The sequence below is a fragment of the Protopterus annectens genome, chromosome 12.part0 (assembly GCF_019279795.1).
Source record: "Protopterus annectens isolate FY-2018-M chromosome 12.part0, PAN1.0, whole genome shotgun sequence".
Lineage (NCBI taxonomy): Eukaryota > Metazoa > Chordata > Ceratodontiformes > Protopteridae > Protopterus > Protopterus annectens.
Window position 1 is genome coordinate 341,008,142 of NC_056746.1, and position 19,919 is coordinate 341,028,060.

Below are 19,919 nucleotides of genomic sequence, written 5' to 3' on the forward strand. Positions count from 1 at the left end.
AATAAGTGACAGGAATGAGTGGGAAGAAACTCATCAGCAAGTCACTTAGGTTTTTGCTATTATCAGTACAGTGGAGAGGTAACACAGTGGCCATCATGGAGATTTTAGTCACCCATTTTCTAGAAGAAAAATAGCCGATAGTTCTGGGGTGTAGCGTTTTCAGAAGGGATATCCAGAAAAAAAGAAAGTCTTGACTTAGCCTTAACCCATATGGGTGCGATAGAGTGCAATATTAATGTTTTTTTTATTTTCTCTTTTGATTTAGAAGTCCAATATCTAGAAGATCTGAATGTACTTGCTAACATGTTCAGTACCACTAAAGATAGAAGCACCCGGAGGGAAGACATTCAGAAGGGACTACAGTTCATAGAGTAAGTATAACTGCTTTATTTTAAAGTGATGAAGTAGTTGCTTGTATTACTGGAAAATGGCTTAGAGTATGTTGGAAAGCATGCACATTGATTCTGCTGAAAAATGTTAACATCACCTTTCAGTTCTCTAATCTGATACTTAATAACCACAACTTTAACTCTTTTAAAATATTTCAAAATTAATTTTTTCTGAATTATCTTTCATTGTTTTTCTCTTTAATTTTTAACTAGTTAGATTAAGTTATTCTGTCTGTTTCAGTGTGTGCTTGTGTGTGTGATTTCTTTGTGTTAGTAGCAAGGTATAGATAGAGGAGGTGGGTAGTGTCCTGTCACAATGGCCTCAGCTAAGTTCTAAAATGCTCTCCTTACAGGCAGTGATGCATAGCTACAGTGCAACTACTTTTTATACAAATAGTGAGAAAGAGACTGGCCTAGTAGTGCATAGCATGAGCCCTGTCTGCAGTGCTGCTGACCATGATTTGATTAACTGTCCTGATGTAGGAAGGATAGATGGGAAAGATTTGAGCATCTGATGAGCAGCTGCCCTAATGCATGAGGTAAGCATGGGGTTGCTTGTTTTCACTGCCTGCCAACTACCCAAATGGAAGCCAGAGGCTTTACAGTAGCAATGCATGCATTATGAAGGAAAATGGATGGATGTCCACAGCTGGGCATGAGCAGTTAAGACATTGGGCTGTGAGGAGCAGTGGGGAGAAGTACCAGGGTAGGGCTTAAAAATAAGTGAAGACAAAATTTTCTTAGTGCCAGAACTCACTGCCATTTGATTTGTCACTGAAAAAATTATAACATTCTTGTATTTTCAAGATGCATTTAATTTTGAAGGGCAGCCGCGGTGGTGCAGCGGTTAGCGTTGCCACCTCACAGCAAGAGTTTCTACGGTTCAATTCTCGGCTGGGGTGCCTTCTCTGTGCGGAGTCTGCATGTCCTCCTTGTGGTCGCGTGGGTTTCCTCCGGGTGCTCCGTTTTCCTCCCACAATCTAAAGACATGCAGGGGTGGATTGGACACTCTAAATTGGCCCTATGTGTGAGTGTGTGCGTGTGTGTGCCTTCTGTGGAAGGTTGGGCACCGGGCTGGCAACTCGACACTGCAAAACTCCACTGCCAATCATGAGCGGACAAATGATCTGCTGTGGCGACCCCTAACTGGTAAAAGCCGAAAGAAGAAGAAGAAGATTTAATTTTGAGGAAATTAAATAATGTTAAAGCACAATGTTAAGTTGTCATTCTCGCCTTCATTCTTGCTGGATGGGTTCGACTCGGCCTATACTATAGCTCAAGAGCTATTTTTACCGGCTCGAGGCAGCCCTATATCCCACAATACCATGCGCTAACTCCCCAGATCTCGTTTGCCGCTTCGCTGCGAGGTTGCCTTTTTTACCGGCTCAGGTCAGTAAAAGGAATTTTCAACAAAGTTTCTATTTTTTGAGGTAGTTTATTAGGTTATTTTCCCTACTTTTGTTCCCTATCGATATTATTACTTAATAATGTTTGTTTCATAAGCCCTACCCACCCCTGTAGTTAACTTTTATGATCAGGCCTACAGGCTTTAGTTTTTCTGTTTACTCACCCTTGTGTGTGTGTGTGTTGTTGTTCTATTCAGCCCCCTCATCTCCCCCTTGTGTGTAAGTGAGTGAGTGTGTGTGCTGATTGAGTGACTGTCTTTAGGGCAATGTCCAAAGACGTTAAGGTCTCGGGATTCAAGAAGTGTGACTCGTGCTGTCAGAAAATGTCTCTGACAGACGGTCACACTTCTTGTGTCTATTACTTGGGGCCTTTACACCTGCAGGACTCTTGTTCCGTTTGTCACAGATTTAGTTCAAGAGTCCTGCAGGAAAGGCATAACAAGCTCATTCTAAGGGGCTTGTTAAAGCCTGATGACTCCCCGTCCAAGTCTGGCTCGGGGAAGTCATCAAAAACCGCCAAACCCTCGGCTCCAGTTTCTGAGCCGAGGGCTGGTGTCGTCGAGACGGCTCCGACCTAGGTTCCGGCTGGCTCCGAGGTGAGCAAAGTGGGTTCCGCTTCGAAACCATCATCGGAGCCAACCCCAACGCACAAGCGCTCTAGGTCCCCTTCTTTAGAGTCTGTCAGATCGGCTCCAAGGTCCCTCCTCCTGTCGGAGCGGAGTCATAGGACTCATTCATCGAGGACTTCCAGGCTCTCCGATCACGACATCGAGAGGGTGGTCAGTAGACTCATAAAATCTCAGGCACTGGCCCAAATGCTTCAGAGCCCATCTCACCAGACTGTGGCTCCTTCGATACAGTTATCCATTCCTCCTTCGACTCATCTCTCGAGTTCGGAGCCGGAGTTCGTCAGAACCGTTACCTTGCCCACGTCAGAGCTGATACCTCCTCCTTCGGCTCCGGTGTCGTTAGCTCCGACCTCTTTATTGGTTCCGTCCGTGGAGAGGTCCGGGTGCCGGGAATCCATTGTCGGCTCCGAGGGGGCGAGTGGCATTGGACCCTTGTCCGACCCCGCTCTCCCTCTCGGAGCTTCGGCTCTGGTTAGTTCAGCCCCGACATCATTCTCGGAGCCTTCTCTGTCAGTTCCGGGGGTGGTTCCGGCCTCTTCGGAGCCGGGGCTACCTTTGGTGTCTGATAGGGGAGCCTTCGAGGTGATGAGGAGTGTGCTGGACCCAGTGTCCACTCCAAGGTTAAGTTCTGCGACTCCTCCCTCTGTAGTGCCTGTTATGGTCTCTGGCCACCCTCCTATACCCGACAGCAGAGATCCAAAGCATAGGGTACCCACTTTGGATGTCTCCTCCTCTTCTGTGGGCTCCCCTGAAGTTTCAGGGGAACCCCCTAGGAAAAGAAAGTGCAAGAAGAAGCACATAGACTCCCCCGAGTCTGTCACGTCGGACACCGACTTGGATGAGTCGGAGGGTTCCCCCAGATCCCCCTCTGAGGATGTCTCTTTTTCAGACATCCTGGAGATCCTAAGACAGAGGGGAAATTGGTCCACTCTCAAACCTTCCGAGGACGAGTTGGTTTACCTTGACGCCTTTGGATCTCGCCCTTCCACCTCCTGGGTGTCTCCCCCTTTCGACCCACTAATGGAGGTAGTGGCTAGAAAGGCGTGGGCAGCTCCTGATTCAATGGAACCTACCCCTAGGAGGCCTTCTAAATTTATTTCTGCACCAGATGACAAATCCTTTCTCACCAAAGGTGTTTCAGTTGATGCTATGGTGGTAGCAGCAGCCACTAAGAAGGAATTAGCTGATCCTTCTGTACCTGTTCATCCTCCTAACAAAGAGTACAGGACCATGGACAGGTACGGCAAGCGGACCTTTGCTTGAGCGACATTTTCTATGCGATCGCTGAACTATTTATGCCATTTCACCCGCCTTCAGAGAGACTTGCTCACAGAGCTGGGTGAAACGGTACAGGATCCTTCTGCTACGGGGTTTAAGGACAAAATAAACTCTCAGCTGGCTACCCTGAACTCCATTGTTAACTCCTCCATGCGGCTAATCTCTTATGCAGTCGATGGAGCGAGTAGGGCCGCTGGCACAGGCGTTGCGTTGAGACGTCACGCTTGGATGCGACTCTGTAACTTTGCCGACCCCTTCAAGGTGTCCTTCACCAACACCCCCTTTGACGGTTCGGAATTGTTCGGGCCTCAGGTGAAGAATACCCTCACCAGATGCGAGCAAGATGGTAAGTCTCTCTCTGCCGTGGGAGTCCGTTTTTCCACACCTTCTAGACCTTATCCTAAAGGACAGAGGGGTGGAAAGATGTGGTTCCGCAAACCACAGGGAGTCGCGCCTGCCGCACGTGGTGAATTTCCCCCTAGAGGCAGAGAGGGGAATAATAACAGATGCTGCCCCAGGGGCAGAGGGGGTCCACAGAACCAGGGTTCCAGGGAATCTTTCCCTGACCAACCCTTTCAGCATCCCTGAGAAGCTGCCCGACTGTCCGCCTTCGGAGGCAGTCGGGAGAAGATTATCTCTGTACCCGGAAGCCTGGCAATCCATCTCCCAAGACACATGGGTACAGAAGATCATATCCGAGGGTTACAAAATTCCTTTCATTTTCCCTCCAGTACAACCACCAAAACCCCTACCAGACGTACCACCCACACAAAGGGGTCAGGCTCAGCTAGAAATAAAAAAGCTGTTAAACAAAAGAGTCATCCAGGCAGTCCCAGCAGATCAGCTAGGATCCGGAATATACTCCAGATTCTTTTTGGTACCAAAAAAGACAGGAGATTGGAGACCCATTTTGGACTTCAGCAGGTTAAACAACTATGTATTAAAGACAAAATTTCGGATGGTAACACTGCAGTCCATTCTACCCTTTTTGGGCAGAGACAACTGGATGTGCTCGTTAGACCTCCAGGACGCGTACTACCACATAAAAATACACAGGCGCTCCAGGAGGTTTCTCCGCTTCCAGCTGGGAGTCAGTCATTTTCAATTCAGGGCCCTGCCCTTTGGTCTCACCACAGCCCCCCGGGTGTTCACCAAATGTTTGGCAGTGGTCACGGCTCACCTGAGACAGAAAGGATTCCAGGTGTTTCCATACTTAGACGACTGGCTCATTTCCGCTACCACCAAACAGGATCTCATAATGGTCAGGGATTATACTATCCAACTTTGCAACAGCCTGGGTATTTCTATAAATTTTACAAAGTCCTCCTTGTCGTCCTGTCAATGTATAAACTTTATAGGCGCCGTATTAAACACCACAGAAATGTCTGCAACATTACCATCTCAGAGAGTGGCAGACATAAGGCAGAATGTTCAGCTTCTGTTTCAGCCCAGCAGAGTCCAAGTCAAGCTAGTATTGAAAGTGTTGGGCCTCATGGCGGAGGAAATTCTTCTACTTCCATTAGCCCGCTTCCACATGAGACTCCTTCAGTGGATGCAGTTTTCTCAGTGGTCCTTTCAACAGCTGCCAATGACCCACAACATTTTGATAACACCATCTTGCAAGAAACATCTCTCCTGGTGGATGGTTTCCCCTCAGCTTTTTCAGGGCAGACCCTTTGTTCTCCCCCCTCCAGTTGCCACTGTCACAACGGATGCCTCCCTGATCGGGTGGGGGGGCATTATCAGGGCAGGACAGTCCAGGGCACTTGGCAACAGTCAGAATGCCACCTGCACATAAATATCCTGGAGATGAGGGCAGTGCTTTTGACGTTGCAGACCCTTCAGAGCTCTCTTCCCACGGGGACTATAGCAATTCAAACGGACAATATGTCTGTGGTGTGGTACATAAACAAGCATGGCGGAACAAGGTCCTACCCCCTCTGTCGAGAAGCACTCAGACTTTGGCAATGGGCGATTTCATCTCAATGGTTTCTGATAGCAACGCACATCCCCGGGAAGTCCAACGTCATAGCAGACAGATTGAGCAGAACTATCCTCATGCCTCACGAGTGGTCTCTAAATCAAGCGGTAGTAGACGGAATTTTTTGGAAGTGGGGCCAGCCTTGCTGCGACCTTTTCGCAACTCTGCAAAACAGCAAGTGCCTCGACTTCTTCACACTTTTTCCTCTACCAGGCCAGCCCCTCAGAGATGCTCTTGTTCACATTTGGCCCCGGGGTCTTCTTTATGCCTTTCCTCCCTTTCCATTGATCCTGCAACTAATTCAGAAAGCAACCGCATTTAGATCCAAAATGATCCTCATTGCCCCGTTTTGGCCTCGACAAGTTTGGTTCCCGTTCCTGCACAAATACCTACTGGAACAGCCTTGGCATCTGGAACCCCTTCCGGATCTGTTGACCCACCTCACGGGCAAGCTGCATCAGTCTCTACATTCCATCAACCTCACAGCTCGGTTGCTCCACTTCCAGCCATAGCTAGGCTTCCCCTTATTTATCCTCCTGTTCGTGATATCATTCTGGCTTCCCATAAGTCCAATACTAGGAAGACTTATGCGTGTAAATGGAAGCGTTTTTCACACTGGGCACAAACTAGATCCTTAGATCCTTTCCATGCACCCATTCATGAGGTTCTAGACTTTCTGGCGGAGCTTTTTCATTCGGGGGCATCATCGGCCACTATCAGGGTACAATTAGCGGCCATTGTTAATTTTCATGTTAGACTCTCAGAAGCAAATATTATGTCCCACAAACTCTGTAAAGCCTTTCTCAAGGGCATCTTGTTGCTCAGACCTCCAGTCAAAGATCCACCCCCACAATGGGATTTGAATTTAGTTCTAACCTCACTAATTCTACCCCCTTTTGAACTGGCAGCTTCTTGCTCCCTCAAGCTTCTTTCTTGGAAAACGCTGTTTTTAGTAGCTATAACATCTGCCAGAAGGGTATCGGAACTTTAAGCCTTGTCTGTCCGTCCTCCCTATTTGGTTTTTCATAAAGATAGGGTAACTCTCAGAACAAACCCTTCCTTCCTACCAAAAGTGTTATCGGAAGCAAATCTAAACCACTCCATTGATTTGCCCGTCTTTTTCCCAGACTATACCAGCAGGGCTGAAGAAAAATTACATTCATTAGATGTTCATCGCCAATTACGGTATTACCTAGACAGGACAAAACAATTCAGAAAGTCAGACCAGCTCTTCCTCTCTTATGCTGCAGGCAAGAAAGGGCTTCCAGTATCGAAAGTTACTCTTTCCAGATGGCTGACATCTATTATTACCTTGATCTATGAGTTGAGACACAGGCAACTACCCTCTAGGCCTAAAGGTCATTCAACTAGGGCACTATCAACTTCAACGGCTTTTCAAGCAAGGTTACCACTAGATGCCATTTGTGCAGCAGCTACATGGGCGTCCAAACATACCTTTATTGCCCATTACAAGCTTGATCTAGCCTCCAGAAATAGAGCTGATTTTGGTTCCACTGTACTCAGGAGTCTGTTCCATTGAGCCACCCAGGACTAAGATGTTAGGGACGCTGTCCCATCCAGCAAAAATGAAGGCGAGAATGACAACTTAACATTAAGAAGTTATGTCTTACCATAACGTTCCATGTTAGTTGTCTTCTTCTCGCCTTCTTTCTTGCGTTCCTCCCTCCTGCCCCCTAGCCTGGATAGACTCGAGGTTCTGAGTCCTTCCATTTCTGGAGATACAATATGTTGCGTCTTTCCTGGTATCCTTAGTGTTACTAGCAGGTAATCTATACTCGTAAAAGAGGATTATAATATTATTATTATAATATTACTTTTTATACTATGTCTTAGCTTCCAAACGAGATCTGGAGAGTTAGCGCATGGTATTGTGGGATATAGGGCTGCCTCGAGCCGGTAAAAATAGCTCTCAAGCTATAGTATAGGCCGAGTCGGAGCCGAGGATCGGCTCCGAACCCATCCAGCAAGAAAGAAGGCGAGAAGAAGACAACTAACATGGAACGTTATGGTAAGACATAACTTCTTATTATGTTACACAGTAAAGTGATTGTCTGGAGTGCTCTTATTTAAGGTTAGTTTATTTGAAAAGGGTACCTTATCTTATATTTTCAGCTGATAACACAAGAAAGAAGTTTTTTTTCCCCCATGGCATGAATAGGCTGTGGAAGCAGATGTGGGTACTTGCAGGCATGTGAGGAGACAGTGACAAGCTTTGGATGGTGTTAATGGCTGTTGTTTGTTACATGATGTACCCATTTAGCAATGGGATGTGTAGTGTTGTGGTGTTTTGACCCTTCTTTAAGCTGTTGCTTTTTTCCCCTTCTAACCAGCGACAGACTAAGGTGGTTCATTCTTTAGGCTTGCTTTTAAGGCTTTTCTTGGGAATTTTCATTTTTTAGTCATTGAGTTATTATTTGTCTTCAAGTATTGTGCCTTTTAATTTTGACGGGCATCTTGTAACTACATTTCGACTGACCTTTTCTGTATTTTGCCTTGTTGAAAAGAGTAACTACCTCTCATCTGTTTGTGACTTTATGGATATTGCTGATTTTTGCCTCAGAATTTTGCCATGTCAGTGTTAAAATGTTTGACTTTTTTGACATGGCATGAAAATTAGTTTTAAATATTAACAAACAATCTAGTAAAAGGAGGTCCATCCTCCATAGCAGCATAACTAAGATTGGTGTGCATTAGGGCTACTCAACAGGTAAAAATTATTCCTAACTGCCATAGTCCTCAGTAGTTTAAAACAGGGGGACTGCTACTGATGTACCTAGTGATCAAAATATGCATGATTCCCCAGTTTTTTTAAACAAGAGATGAACCATGTTGTTAATTTCTGAGATCTCTAAGATTAGCTAATCAGCAGCAGTTCCAAAATCTTTTATGAAGTGTCACACATTGGTCTTTAATTAAGGCTGTGGACTGCCACACAAAGTCAGTCCAAAATTTCACCAAATGAAAGAAAATGAAAAATTGCGGTTCCTTCCTCTGTCATTGACTGTTCCTTCTGCATTGATTTTTTTTGATGCTATCAGTTCTAGTCCTGAGACCTTTCTTTTTGCTAATGACTGGGTCTTTGACTTCATCACCAGTGACAGTCTCTTTGTACCCAGCCTTATGATATTTAACACTGTGAGTTTTGATAACAAGCTAGATATGGACATCAGTCTCTGCTACATCAAAACTTCTTGCAGTGGTGTTAACATAGCACCAAATATGACTTTGGAGAAATTCTTTCTCTGAACCTTTACCCCAGTGAATTGTCAGGCAGTAGGACAGAGTGGCCTAAGGCCTTGTGAAGCCCCCTTTCATGACTTTGTATTCCAGAACATAAGTCTTTCTCATATTGGACTTTTTTCCTCCAATGATTCAGAGGAAAGTGTCTTGCAAGAGGAAATATTTGAACTGTCATCCATGGCTTCCTTGCATGTTTTTTATTTTAATTTCTTAACAGAACCTGTCTTATTTCATTCTGTTTCAATCTTGTACTAGAAACAATCACAAAGAAGCTTCTGCTGTGTTAAAATCTGGCTAGGTGTTGCTGTCTTTCTGCTGTTAATGTCTAGCAAATGTATTAGCAACTTTCCACTGACCTTTTGCTCTAGGATTCAGCGATAGCACCTAACGTTTTGCTTTATGAACTGCACAGTTGCAGCATGTACGTTTCTAGTGAGTTGCCATCTGGTTAAATGTTTTTTTTCTTTACTACTAATCTTTAGCACATATATTAGCATGTTTCTACTGGCTTATACAATAGGGTAAGTTGTAGTGCCTGATTTTATGTTTTACGAACGCACAGTTACTGGGTAGTCATCATCTGTTAATAATATGAGACAGTTCTGTTTATGAAAAGAGTTGGGTCATTACCTAATTTTTTCACATCTGTTAAAATTCAAGCTGATTATTCTAAAGTGCTTAAATGTCACATTTACAGATTGTACCCTGTGTAGCAAAGAGTTGGAACTAATTGAGAAAGGCGTTCTACTGTCCTTCTAAAATCTAGAAACCTTAGTCTCAGTAATCCCAAACTTGCATCCCGCCACATATCTCGTTATTTTCTTTTCATGTTTATTTTCCATCCGTCCGTCCTAAACTCTGGAAGCCTCCATTTTAGTAATCCCAAAGTTTCATACCTAGACATATCTCATGTTAGTTGCCTTATTTTCCATTTTAAAGGCTATAAAGCACAAATGTAGAACTGTAAAATACAGTGCATTACTTATATTGGCCAAACACTGCTTAATGCAGCAGAGCCTAGACGAACACTACAGTACCTTTTCTACCCAGTTCATCCACCAAACAATCCTAATTATTTTATTCTGTCTCTTTCCCAGAGTACTTGGCCACGTAATATCCCTGATAATTCAAGCTACAAAACTGAAGACAATCTCACTACCAAGGGAACATGTACAGATTAATTTCACTCCAGTTGCAAAAGCACCAAAGGAGAAATGCTTTCAGTTACAACCTATGCAAAGCAGTTTCCAAGAATTAAATTAAACTGCTGAAATATCTTGTTTTCCCTCACTTCATCAGTGTGTTCTGTACTGTAGTGTTGAATCTGTTGGATGGATACTCCCACCCATACACACAGGCCTTATATTGCTTAAGTTGAAGCTAAATTAAGACTTTAGCATGTTTTACACCAGCAGTGTAAAATTTCCATGGAAAAAGCAAGTAAAGCTCATAACAATAAAATAAAATAAAATACTGTTACTCACCTGAAGTAGTTAGAGTTCAAAAACCTTGTCTTTGCATCCATAAACATTATATGTCATCGATTGTTTTTTATGGAAAACCATCTAGGGGGAAGTAACGGAATTCCATTGAACTACCTAATTAGTTAAGCCTGCTCAGTCCGCTTCCGTACCCTATCCCCAATTTCCATCCACTCCAGCATCCTCTTCATTTATCCTAAGCTAATCTCCACCCGCCACATTATCACCAATCGTAAAATAGTTTACAATCCATACTTTTGCCTCTCTTTCAAACACTCACTAATCACTTCCTACCTTTTTTCTTTCTTTCAGTTGATTCTTTCTACATTGTAACTCAACAACCTCTCCCACTTCACTCTACCCACAAGCAGTCAAACCCTATTTAGTTTTTTTATCAGTATCATGTTTGCATTTTCACACAATAAACATACATAATAATTAGCATGCTATTCAAAGTACTACAATTCATTTCCTAACTTCTGTCCTCTTTCTTGTAGACATAACCAACTGTCATATATCTCTCAACACCAGTCTTATGCCCAATGCTCAGTTCATTGCTTTCAATGGCAATTACTGTAATATTTTATTCAGTATAAACCACAACCTTTACAAACTATCTCACATACATCTTTTCAAACAAATCTGTATAGAAGTAAGTAATCCAGCCCACAGATTATTCACAAAGAACAAACTTAAAACCAAGTGGCATTGTATATTCCAATTTCCAACTATCCCTACCCAGTCTGCAACTATGCAGCGACATGCACTTGAACCCAGGTTCAAACATAACAGCCTCTCCCATAATGGCCTATACAACCATTAATAATATGACACCCTACTCCTGCAACTTGGGTAAAACAAGTCTAAAATGTATAACCATTAACCCTAAAAGCATCTGTAACAAAGTAACTGAACTGCATGCTTTCTTATCTCATTACATCCTTCACAGCCTTTGTATCACAGAAGCATGTCTAAAATGCAACGTTAAAGACACTGAAATCTTTCCTCTCTCCAGGATATAATATCCTTTGAGCAGACCATATATCCAAAAAAAGCAGGTGGGTGAGCTATTATTTACCCAAAACACCTGAACATATCCCTTTATCAGAAAAAGCATCCTTCATTCAATAATGCAGAGATTCTTATTGCGTTACTCAAACTAAAGTCTTATAAGACCATATGTTTCATAGCCTTGTATATTCTCCCTAGTAGTAATATCAGCACAGTAGAGGACAAATATACTCCAAGAAACTATCATCCATAGACTGGGCCCAAATTGTGTCTGATTCCTCCCACTACCAGTATTTACCTGTATGGTTTCTCTCAGCTCATCAGTACACCAAGTTATAACAAGCTCTCCTCTAAGGGCTCTACTCTAGACTGGATTCTCTCAACTAAATCCAGTAATATCTATAACTGTATAAACTATTTGACAACCAAAGTGACCACCTGCTCAGTGTCTCGAACAGGCTTGTATGCAATCCAGTAAAACAACACTCGTATAAGAATGTGCGTAAACTATCCACTTTTATTATAGATAATTTGATCTCCCCTCCCAAGCAATACAATTGGAATATGTTAAAAAAAAAACTTCCTTTAGGTGAAGCCACCCTCTAATTTAATAAAACATTTAACAGTGTACTGAACGGACATGCTCCTGTCAGGATAAAAAGAGTTAAAACTTAATCCAGCAGCATGGCTATCTGAAAGCAGTAGGCAACTAATGTTGCTTAGAGACAAGGCCTGGAAAGCATGGCATGCCAATAAATCCCAGAAAAAAACTTCTACACTACAGGCAGATAAGAAGTAAAACCAAACACAGTATAAAGCTTGACAAAAACTCCACTAGTTTAACTTGCATCAGGCACACCAAAATAATTCTAAAAAAATCTGGTCACCAGTCCACAATCTACTAAATCCAGGCCAAAGTTAACAACCCACTCTCCAGAAGAAACTTCAACAGTTGCTAATAACTTTTAGCAAGTACTTTCTTCAAGCTGTAGTCTCCCCACCATCAAACCAACTCCCCACCAACAAACCTCCCATGGAATCTTACTTCTCACTCAAACTTGCCCCTACCTCCACAATAAGAAAATATCTTCTAAAACTAAAAATGACCAACACTGCTGTAGACAGCCTTCCTCCTGTATTCATATGAACTGTAGCTAAAGCTCTTTCTTATCCAGTATCTGTACTAATAAACAGATCCATTCTAGAATCTCATGTCCCAGCCATTTGGAGGAAGGTATACATACTTCCTCTTTTTAAAGGCGGACTTCTGTCTGCTGACTACTTCAACTTAAGACCAATAGCCATCCGGTCACCATTATCTAGAATATTAGAAAATTGTAGCCATTCCCAATTACTTCAATACCTTATCATAAACAGTCTTCTCTTCGCTACACAGCATGTTTTTGCCACAGTCATATCACCACTGCTGCCCTACTTTACTTTGCTGATACCATTAATCAAAACAGAAATACCGTAAACCTAGTATCATCATTATTCCTAGATCTGTCCAAAGCATTTGATGCTATCTCACCTTAAAATATTATTAAAACTTTCCTTCTTGGGTCTCCCCTTCTCCCTTTCCTGGTTTAACAGCTACCTAATAGATTGATTCCAAGCAGTCACATGGTAGCAAAAATACTCTTTATTTCTACTGATTATTGTAGGAGTGCCACAAGGTTCCATATTTGGACCCCTCCTGTTTAACATATTTATAAATGATCTACACACTGCTTCAAAGCACGCCACTCTTGTACAATATGCAGATGACTTCACACTCTTCTGCACAGCCTAACCTACAAAAACTTCAAGAAATTACTCAAGAATCCTTTACATCCATAGAATCCTGGCTAGATAACTCGCTACTTAACCCCCCAACAAAATTACTACCTTTAGCTCACATTGCTGCTAATTGCCCCTTTAGAACTTATCACTGTTATGTCCTTAAACAACCAAATTGGACTGAACTCCCACATCACCTTCACTGTAATCAGCTACTACTAGCTCGTATTACTAAAAGGCATTCTTAATACAACCACGCTACCAAAGCTTTTCATTCTAAAGACAAACTCCTCCTCTTCGTCACTAAAACCCAAAATGCATCAGGAGCCTCCTTATAATCAAACTCTGTAGCTACCCTCTGGAATGTATTCCCATATGTTCTCATGCTTCTTGAAAACCAACAGGGATTCAAAACACATTTCAGAAAACATCCCTCAACATCCTGGCTCTGTAGCTGTACATCTCCAGAATAAGTATAACATCTTCACTTCTTCCTTCTCTTCCACTTTATTTCTGCTGTTCTCTACTCTGTTACCAGCTGTCACTCTGTCTTCACCCATCCAACCTTCTACCTATGCCTCTCTTAACTCTTTTACCATTCATTTAATTTATATGTCATAATTAAAATCAACCTTTTGTTTTCCGCCCTTTGTAAATAACTCAGTACTCTGTGTTGCAACATCTGTCCTCTATGTAGTTGTTAAACTACATCTGTATAGAATATAATTAGCATAAGAAGCCTTACTACTGTATATATTATTACCTTCTCTATTCTGACACTGTCAATTTTATTTTAATTGCATTATGCTTGACAGTGCTGGTATTGTATAACTTAAAATATTTTGATTGTGCTGCATATACTGTTGCTTTTCTCCCCGGGCCTCTGGTGAAATGGGGCCTTTGTGCCAAGCTGGACTTCCCTGGTCAACAAACAAATAAATAAATAAACTACAGCCATACAGAATATTATAAAGTAGTAGAGAATTTTCTAAGAACTAAACCCACATGGGAATAAAGAATGGAGAGTCTGCCAATAGGGATGACTACAGATAGGGGTACAGAGAATTGACAAGAGGAGGATGGAATTTACTGGAGAAAATTGACAAAGGAACTAAGGTATTGGGAACAAATAACTAGACAGAGAAAGGTAACAGAGTGTGAAGAGGCCAGGAATATTTCGGCTGCAGTATACAGACTGCCTTCCCTATCAGGAATTGATATCAGAGTATAGGCAAAGAGAAAGGGACAAGGAAATCTTAAGTGAAAGATCTGCTGTGGTAGAGTTTATAGTTGAATCTAGAACAGAAGCTGCTGTTAGAAAGAGATAATTATTGGGGCATACAAAATATTGCACAATAAATAAAGGAATCGGTCAGAGGAATTCAGAAAAGATTTGGAAGGCAGATTGGATAAGCAATTAACAAGGAAGTAATAGGAGGATATATGTATGACTCCCAAATATGCAGCACTGTCTAGAAAATTCAGGATTTTTGCTTGAAAATGTTTGCATAGATATTTTTATATCGCAAGCAGACTTTCCTCAGTTTATTGGCAAATGTTGGAGGTCTGATGGGGAAAAAAGAGGTAACTGGGAACATATGTTTTGGGAATGTAATGAGTTGGCAGACTTCTGTACAGAGTACTGTGTCAGAAATATTGGGTGAGCAAATGGGTGTAATTAAGGAAATGATTTTTGAGCTGGGGTACAGGATCTGAATTGCCTAGACATACTAAAGCCTTGTTAAGTTTAATTTTGGTGGCTGCCAAAAAAGCAGTTCCTAGAAGGAGGAACTGTTAGTCTAAACCAACTGTATTTGAAATAGTGAATATGGTAACAGAGATAAAAGAACTGGAAGTGGGATCATTAGAAAAGGATAGCAGCAAACTACATAGAAACATGGAAATTGTGAGAAGAATACATGCAGAATAATGTTTTGGAGGAGGAGTGAGGTTTAAGGAAAACCAGGAATTGATCAATTTATGTAATGTTGGATTGATGATAATTGTATAAATGTGATCATGATAACAAAGTTTGTTTTCCTGTATATAAATAGATGTTCTCTGTGTCATAAGTGATAATTCAATGAAAGTGTAAACAATTGTGTCAGGACAGTATTGGTCCATTGACCCTTTGTCCTCTCTGCAGATGGCCCTGCAGAAGGCCTTTTGGTGTACACTGCACTCCTCCTGCGTAGTCCATTTGCTAATGGAACATCCTCAGGCTTGCCATCAGCATAGCTTTGGAAATCCCTGATACAGTGGCTTCCTTTCTTAGAAACCACAGTCATAGTCTCCAACCCCTTAGGGAGGGGAAGACTGTTGGCTGTGCATCGTTGGTTGTGGATGCACATACCAGACACCCTCATTTCTACAGCTGCCCTCAAGAAGGCTCCAAGTCATCTGAGACGTTCCTTGTATCCACTAGGCAAAGAGTTCATGGCAGTGGACTGTTTAGTTTAGGACCTAAGGGAAGGGGTCCTTGGAAGGTTTTGAGTGACTGGAGTCCATCTACTGGTAGTCAACAACAGCAGCAGTGCTGTAGTCTTGCCTGTCAGTCCTTCACTGGAGGCAGCGGGGGGGGGGGCCAGCCTGCCCACTCAGAAATCAGTTGTGTAGGCTGGGAAGATAGAAATTTCCCTTCCATTCAAAGCCGTCCCCACAAAGTACACCCTTGCAAATATCCCACCCTATCAGAAACTTATGGAAGAAGGGAAATCCCTTGCCTTTTGTAAAAACGAATCATCATGCAGGCCACATAAGATCAGAAAAGGTTAGGATTGTACTCCATATTATCTTTTGAAAAAAATGTCCAAAGACCTCAGGGTGATTCTAGAACACTTCATCCTCAAACAAACCTTTTGTATGGTAGTCATGCAATCAGTCTTTCCCTGTTTTATCCAAAGGTGACTGGATATGCTGTTTGGACCTCTAAGACAGCTACCCCCACATCAAAATCACCAAGGAGTCCTGGGGTTGTCTTTACTTATGGGTAGGAATCAATCATTCAGTTTCAAGGAGTGCATCTGATTGTTTGAGATCAGTGGGTTAAATACAACAAACAGTAAAAGCAATATAAACTGGATCTCAACACCAGAAGTAAAATACTCAGTTATTTTAATCCATATATAAGTAGTAGAGCTTTCTGGAATAATCCCTTCTCCGATGCATATAAAACACAGTTCAAATACAGAGTTTTTGAATACAGCACACAATCCCATCGTCCAACAAGAGCTCAGCTTGTTATACAGAGAACTTAAAGTTTAAAGACACTGCAACACATATAAAAAGTACATTCAAAAGCAACTTAAAAAGCACAATAGATACAGGCAATCAGTAGCAACATTCACTTCAATTTCATTTGCTTTTGTTTTAATACAGGTTTTAAACTGACGCATTTAATCCAAGTGCACGACCAGCTGCAGTTTTAAAATCCACCTGTATTCAGCTAGTTCAGTGGCATTTAAAATATTGCCACCTGTTATGTTAAAAAATATCCTTTGTATTATTCTAAATTGAAATGCATTGTCTGTATTATTGTCATGAATATGCTTAGCCAAGGAAATAGTAAGTATACTCCTTCTAATTTCTGAAAGATGTTCAGAAATTCTTTCTTTAAATTTTCTATTAGATTTACCTATATAGAAACTAGTGTATATCATGCACACAGCTAAATAAACTAGAGTTTCTGTGTTACAAGTATTAAAGCAACCAAATTCATAAATATGCTTTGTTTGTGGATGCTCAAAAGTAACAGAAGGATCAATGTGTGTACAAAAGACACACTTATAGCATGGAACATTACCTTTTCTTTTAATTCTAGTGGTTTGGTCTCCTTCTTTTCATGCATTTCCTTATAGCATATTTTCTGTTTCAGGTTAAGGCATTTTGGTACTTGCGTATTATCGCAACCAGATTTTTGCAATAATACGGCTTGCTTCCCAATCACTAAATCTGTTTGTTAATGTGGTTCAAATGGAATACAGTGTGTTTTCTTTACCAAATCAGGTTGTTTTCTGGAGGGCTGTCAACACAAACTAAAAAACATACTGTTTCTTCCTGCTCTTTACTGGCAGCATGTCGCTTCTTGGCAAGGCTGTCCACTGAACGTTCTTTGTCAGCCAATGCTGTCAGATTACAGTCATACGTACCGGATTTTTGTGATTCTCTTGCAACCAGCTTCCAGTTCTCTGATAATTCCTGACAATTATGACATTATATACAAACGAGTCATTGTCCTTAATGTCATGATTTGGGACAGTTTACGGTATAACCTGCATGCTTTTTGCACTGTCCTGCAAATCAGAGTTGAGACGACCTGAGCAGTATGTCAGGAAAAATGTAGTGGCTGGCTCTGGAAGTTGGTTGTGAAGCAGCAGTATTGGCCCCCAGAGTGTTATCCTCCAAGATGTGTGTTTAATAATAAATGAATCACGTCTATAGATGTTACATTTTCCCCCTTTTTGGATGGTGTGTGAACTGTCAGTTGCTTTTTACCCCTTTTGAGCTGTTAGTTCTGGTGAAGGGAATATGCTGCAGATGCGGCTCTTTGCATCTGGCCACAAAATATCATTGCTTGAAAGGAAAACGTGTCTTTGCTATCACTTTGTCTTTTTGATATCGAGTTTTGGCCAAGCCAGAAAGAAACACAGTAGTTTGTTCACAACTGTTTACATTCAGTGAGGTTGTGCTGTGATTGTGATTCAGAGTAATTACTCCATTTCACATACTTCTGCTATGTTGTGTGCACACATAACAGGACTTGGAAAAGTACTATGACTGACATGATGTTTGGAAACAGCATAGGTTCAAACAAGCAGTCATCTTTCAAATACTACACTATTCCTATATACATTTATGGTTACATTCACACACCGGGAAGCAAACCGTATTATCCCAAAAATCTGGTTGCGATAATACGTACGTACCAGCATTTCTTAAAAGTAAAACTGGGAGATGCCCCTATTATTTTACCCAATTCTGGCATAGGTGCTGGTTATATAATGTTGTATCTGTAGTCAGTTTGCTTACTCTCATATATTATAGCAATAACCCACGCCTGGGTATGGGTAATGCTGGATTTACCCACGGTTGGTGTGGTTTGGTCACGAGGGCCAATCGTGGGTAAATCCAGCATTACCCACACCCAGAAGTGGGTTATTGCTATTATACAATGACATTATTTAAGAAAGAAAGTAATTACTTTTCTTAAATAATGGCATTGTATAATGCCACCTTGCTGCCCTTCCGCAGCTGTCTGGTATTCTGCGACAGTTCTGATGTACTGCTCATGCGTATGCCTACGCAGTACATCAGAGCTGTGGGCAAAAGCAATGGAGAAAGCAAGATCTCCGTTGCTTTTTACAAACTGTTTTGCTATGTTAAATGGGCTTAACATAGCGAGACAGCTTTAAAAAAAAGCAACGGTTGCTTTTTTTAAAGCTGTCTCGCTATGTTAAACCATTTAACATAGCGAGACAATTTTGAAAAAAGCAACAGAGAAATCAAGATCTCTGTTGCTTTTTACAAACTGTCTCGCTATGTTAAAGGAGTTTAACATAGCGAGACAACTTTAAAAAAAGCAACGGAGAATCTCTGTTGCTTTTTTTTAAAGCTGTCTCGCTATGTTAAAGGAGTTTAACATAGCGAGACAGTGTGAAGCAACGGAGATCTTGTGTTCTCTGTTGCTGTAAAAAAGAGTTGTAGTCATGGAAAAAGTCTGGGCGACTGGACCTTTTTCCATTACTGTAACTCTGATTTACAGCATGCATGCCGACCAATCAGCGTGCACGTTTTTGAATATTAATGGGGGGGTCGTTGTATAATGGGCTTTTAACTATCCTTTTAAAATCATGACCAGGATGCATATTGCAACTGTGGAGAAATCTGCCAGCCTGAACTTCCTTCCTGTAGATATTCATTGATGTCAGCTCATCAGTGTTTTTAAGTGCTATATCCAAATAAGTAAAATCTCTGTTCTAGAATATTACAACTTAAATCTCAAAAAAGTTGTAGTAGATTCCTAGAATCAAACACATTCTTATAGTTCAATTTCAAAAACCTTCCAAACCAAAAAAATATCAAGAAAGCATTTATAAAATATAATTTTATCAGTATAGTTTTTCTGTTGAACCAAATACATGCATACTCTCCCATTCATATAGGGCTAAGTTAGCATAAGTATTTGCAGAACATGCATTTAAATTTAGAGTATTACAAAGGGAATTTTTTATCATAAGAGGTGGTGATGTTCTAAATGCCACTGAACTAGCTGAATACAGGTGGATTTTAAAACTGCAGGCTGACTGTGCACCTGGATTAAATGCTTCAGTTTGTTTAAAACCTATATTAAAACAAAAGCAAATGAAACTGAAGTGAATGTTGCTATTGATTGCCTGTATCTGCTGTGCTTTTTAAGTTGCTTTTGAATGAACTTTTTATAATAAGCTGAGCTCTTATTGGGTGATGGGATCATGTGCTGTATTCAAAAACTCTGTCTAGGATTCAATCATTACCAGTTCCAGAGTCTTCATTTGGTCTCTCCTCAGTCTCACAGGATGTTCACCAAATGCTTGCACATTGTTGCAGTCCTCTAGAGGCTGCAAGGAGCTGAGATCTTCCCTTACTTAGATAAATGTCTCTTACCTGTACAACTGATTCAGTCTGTGGTTTATTTTTGGGAGTTTCTGATTTCATTGTTATACTTT

General features: G+C 41.5%; 1 protein-coding gene across 1 annotated transcript in view; it reads left to right on the forward strand.

Moving 5' to 3' along the window:
- The window catches only part of ZC3H7A (zinc finger CCCH-type containing 7A), a 1,693,893-nt gene that overhangs the window by 161,388 nt on the left and 1,512,586 nt on the right, over positions 1–19,919 (forward strand). The window contains exon 2 of the mRNA XM_044089416.1: positions 266–371. Coding sequence (XP_043945351.1) covers positions 304–371 — 68 coding nt within the window. The 5' untranslated portion in view covers positions 266–303. The remainder of the gene's footprint in view (positions 1–265; positions 372–19,919) is intronic.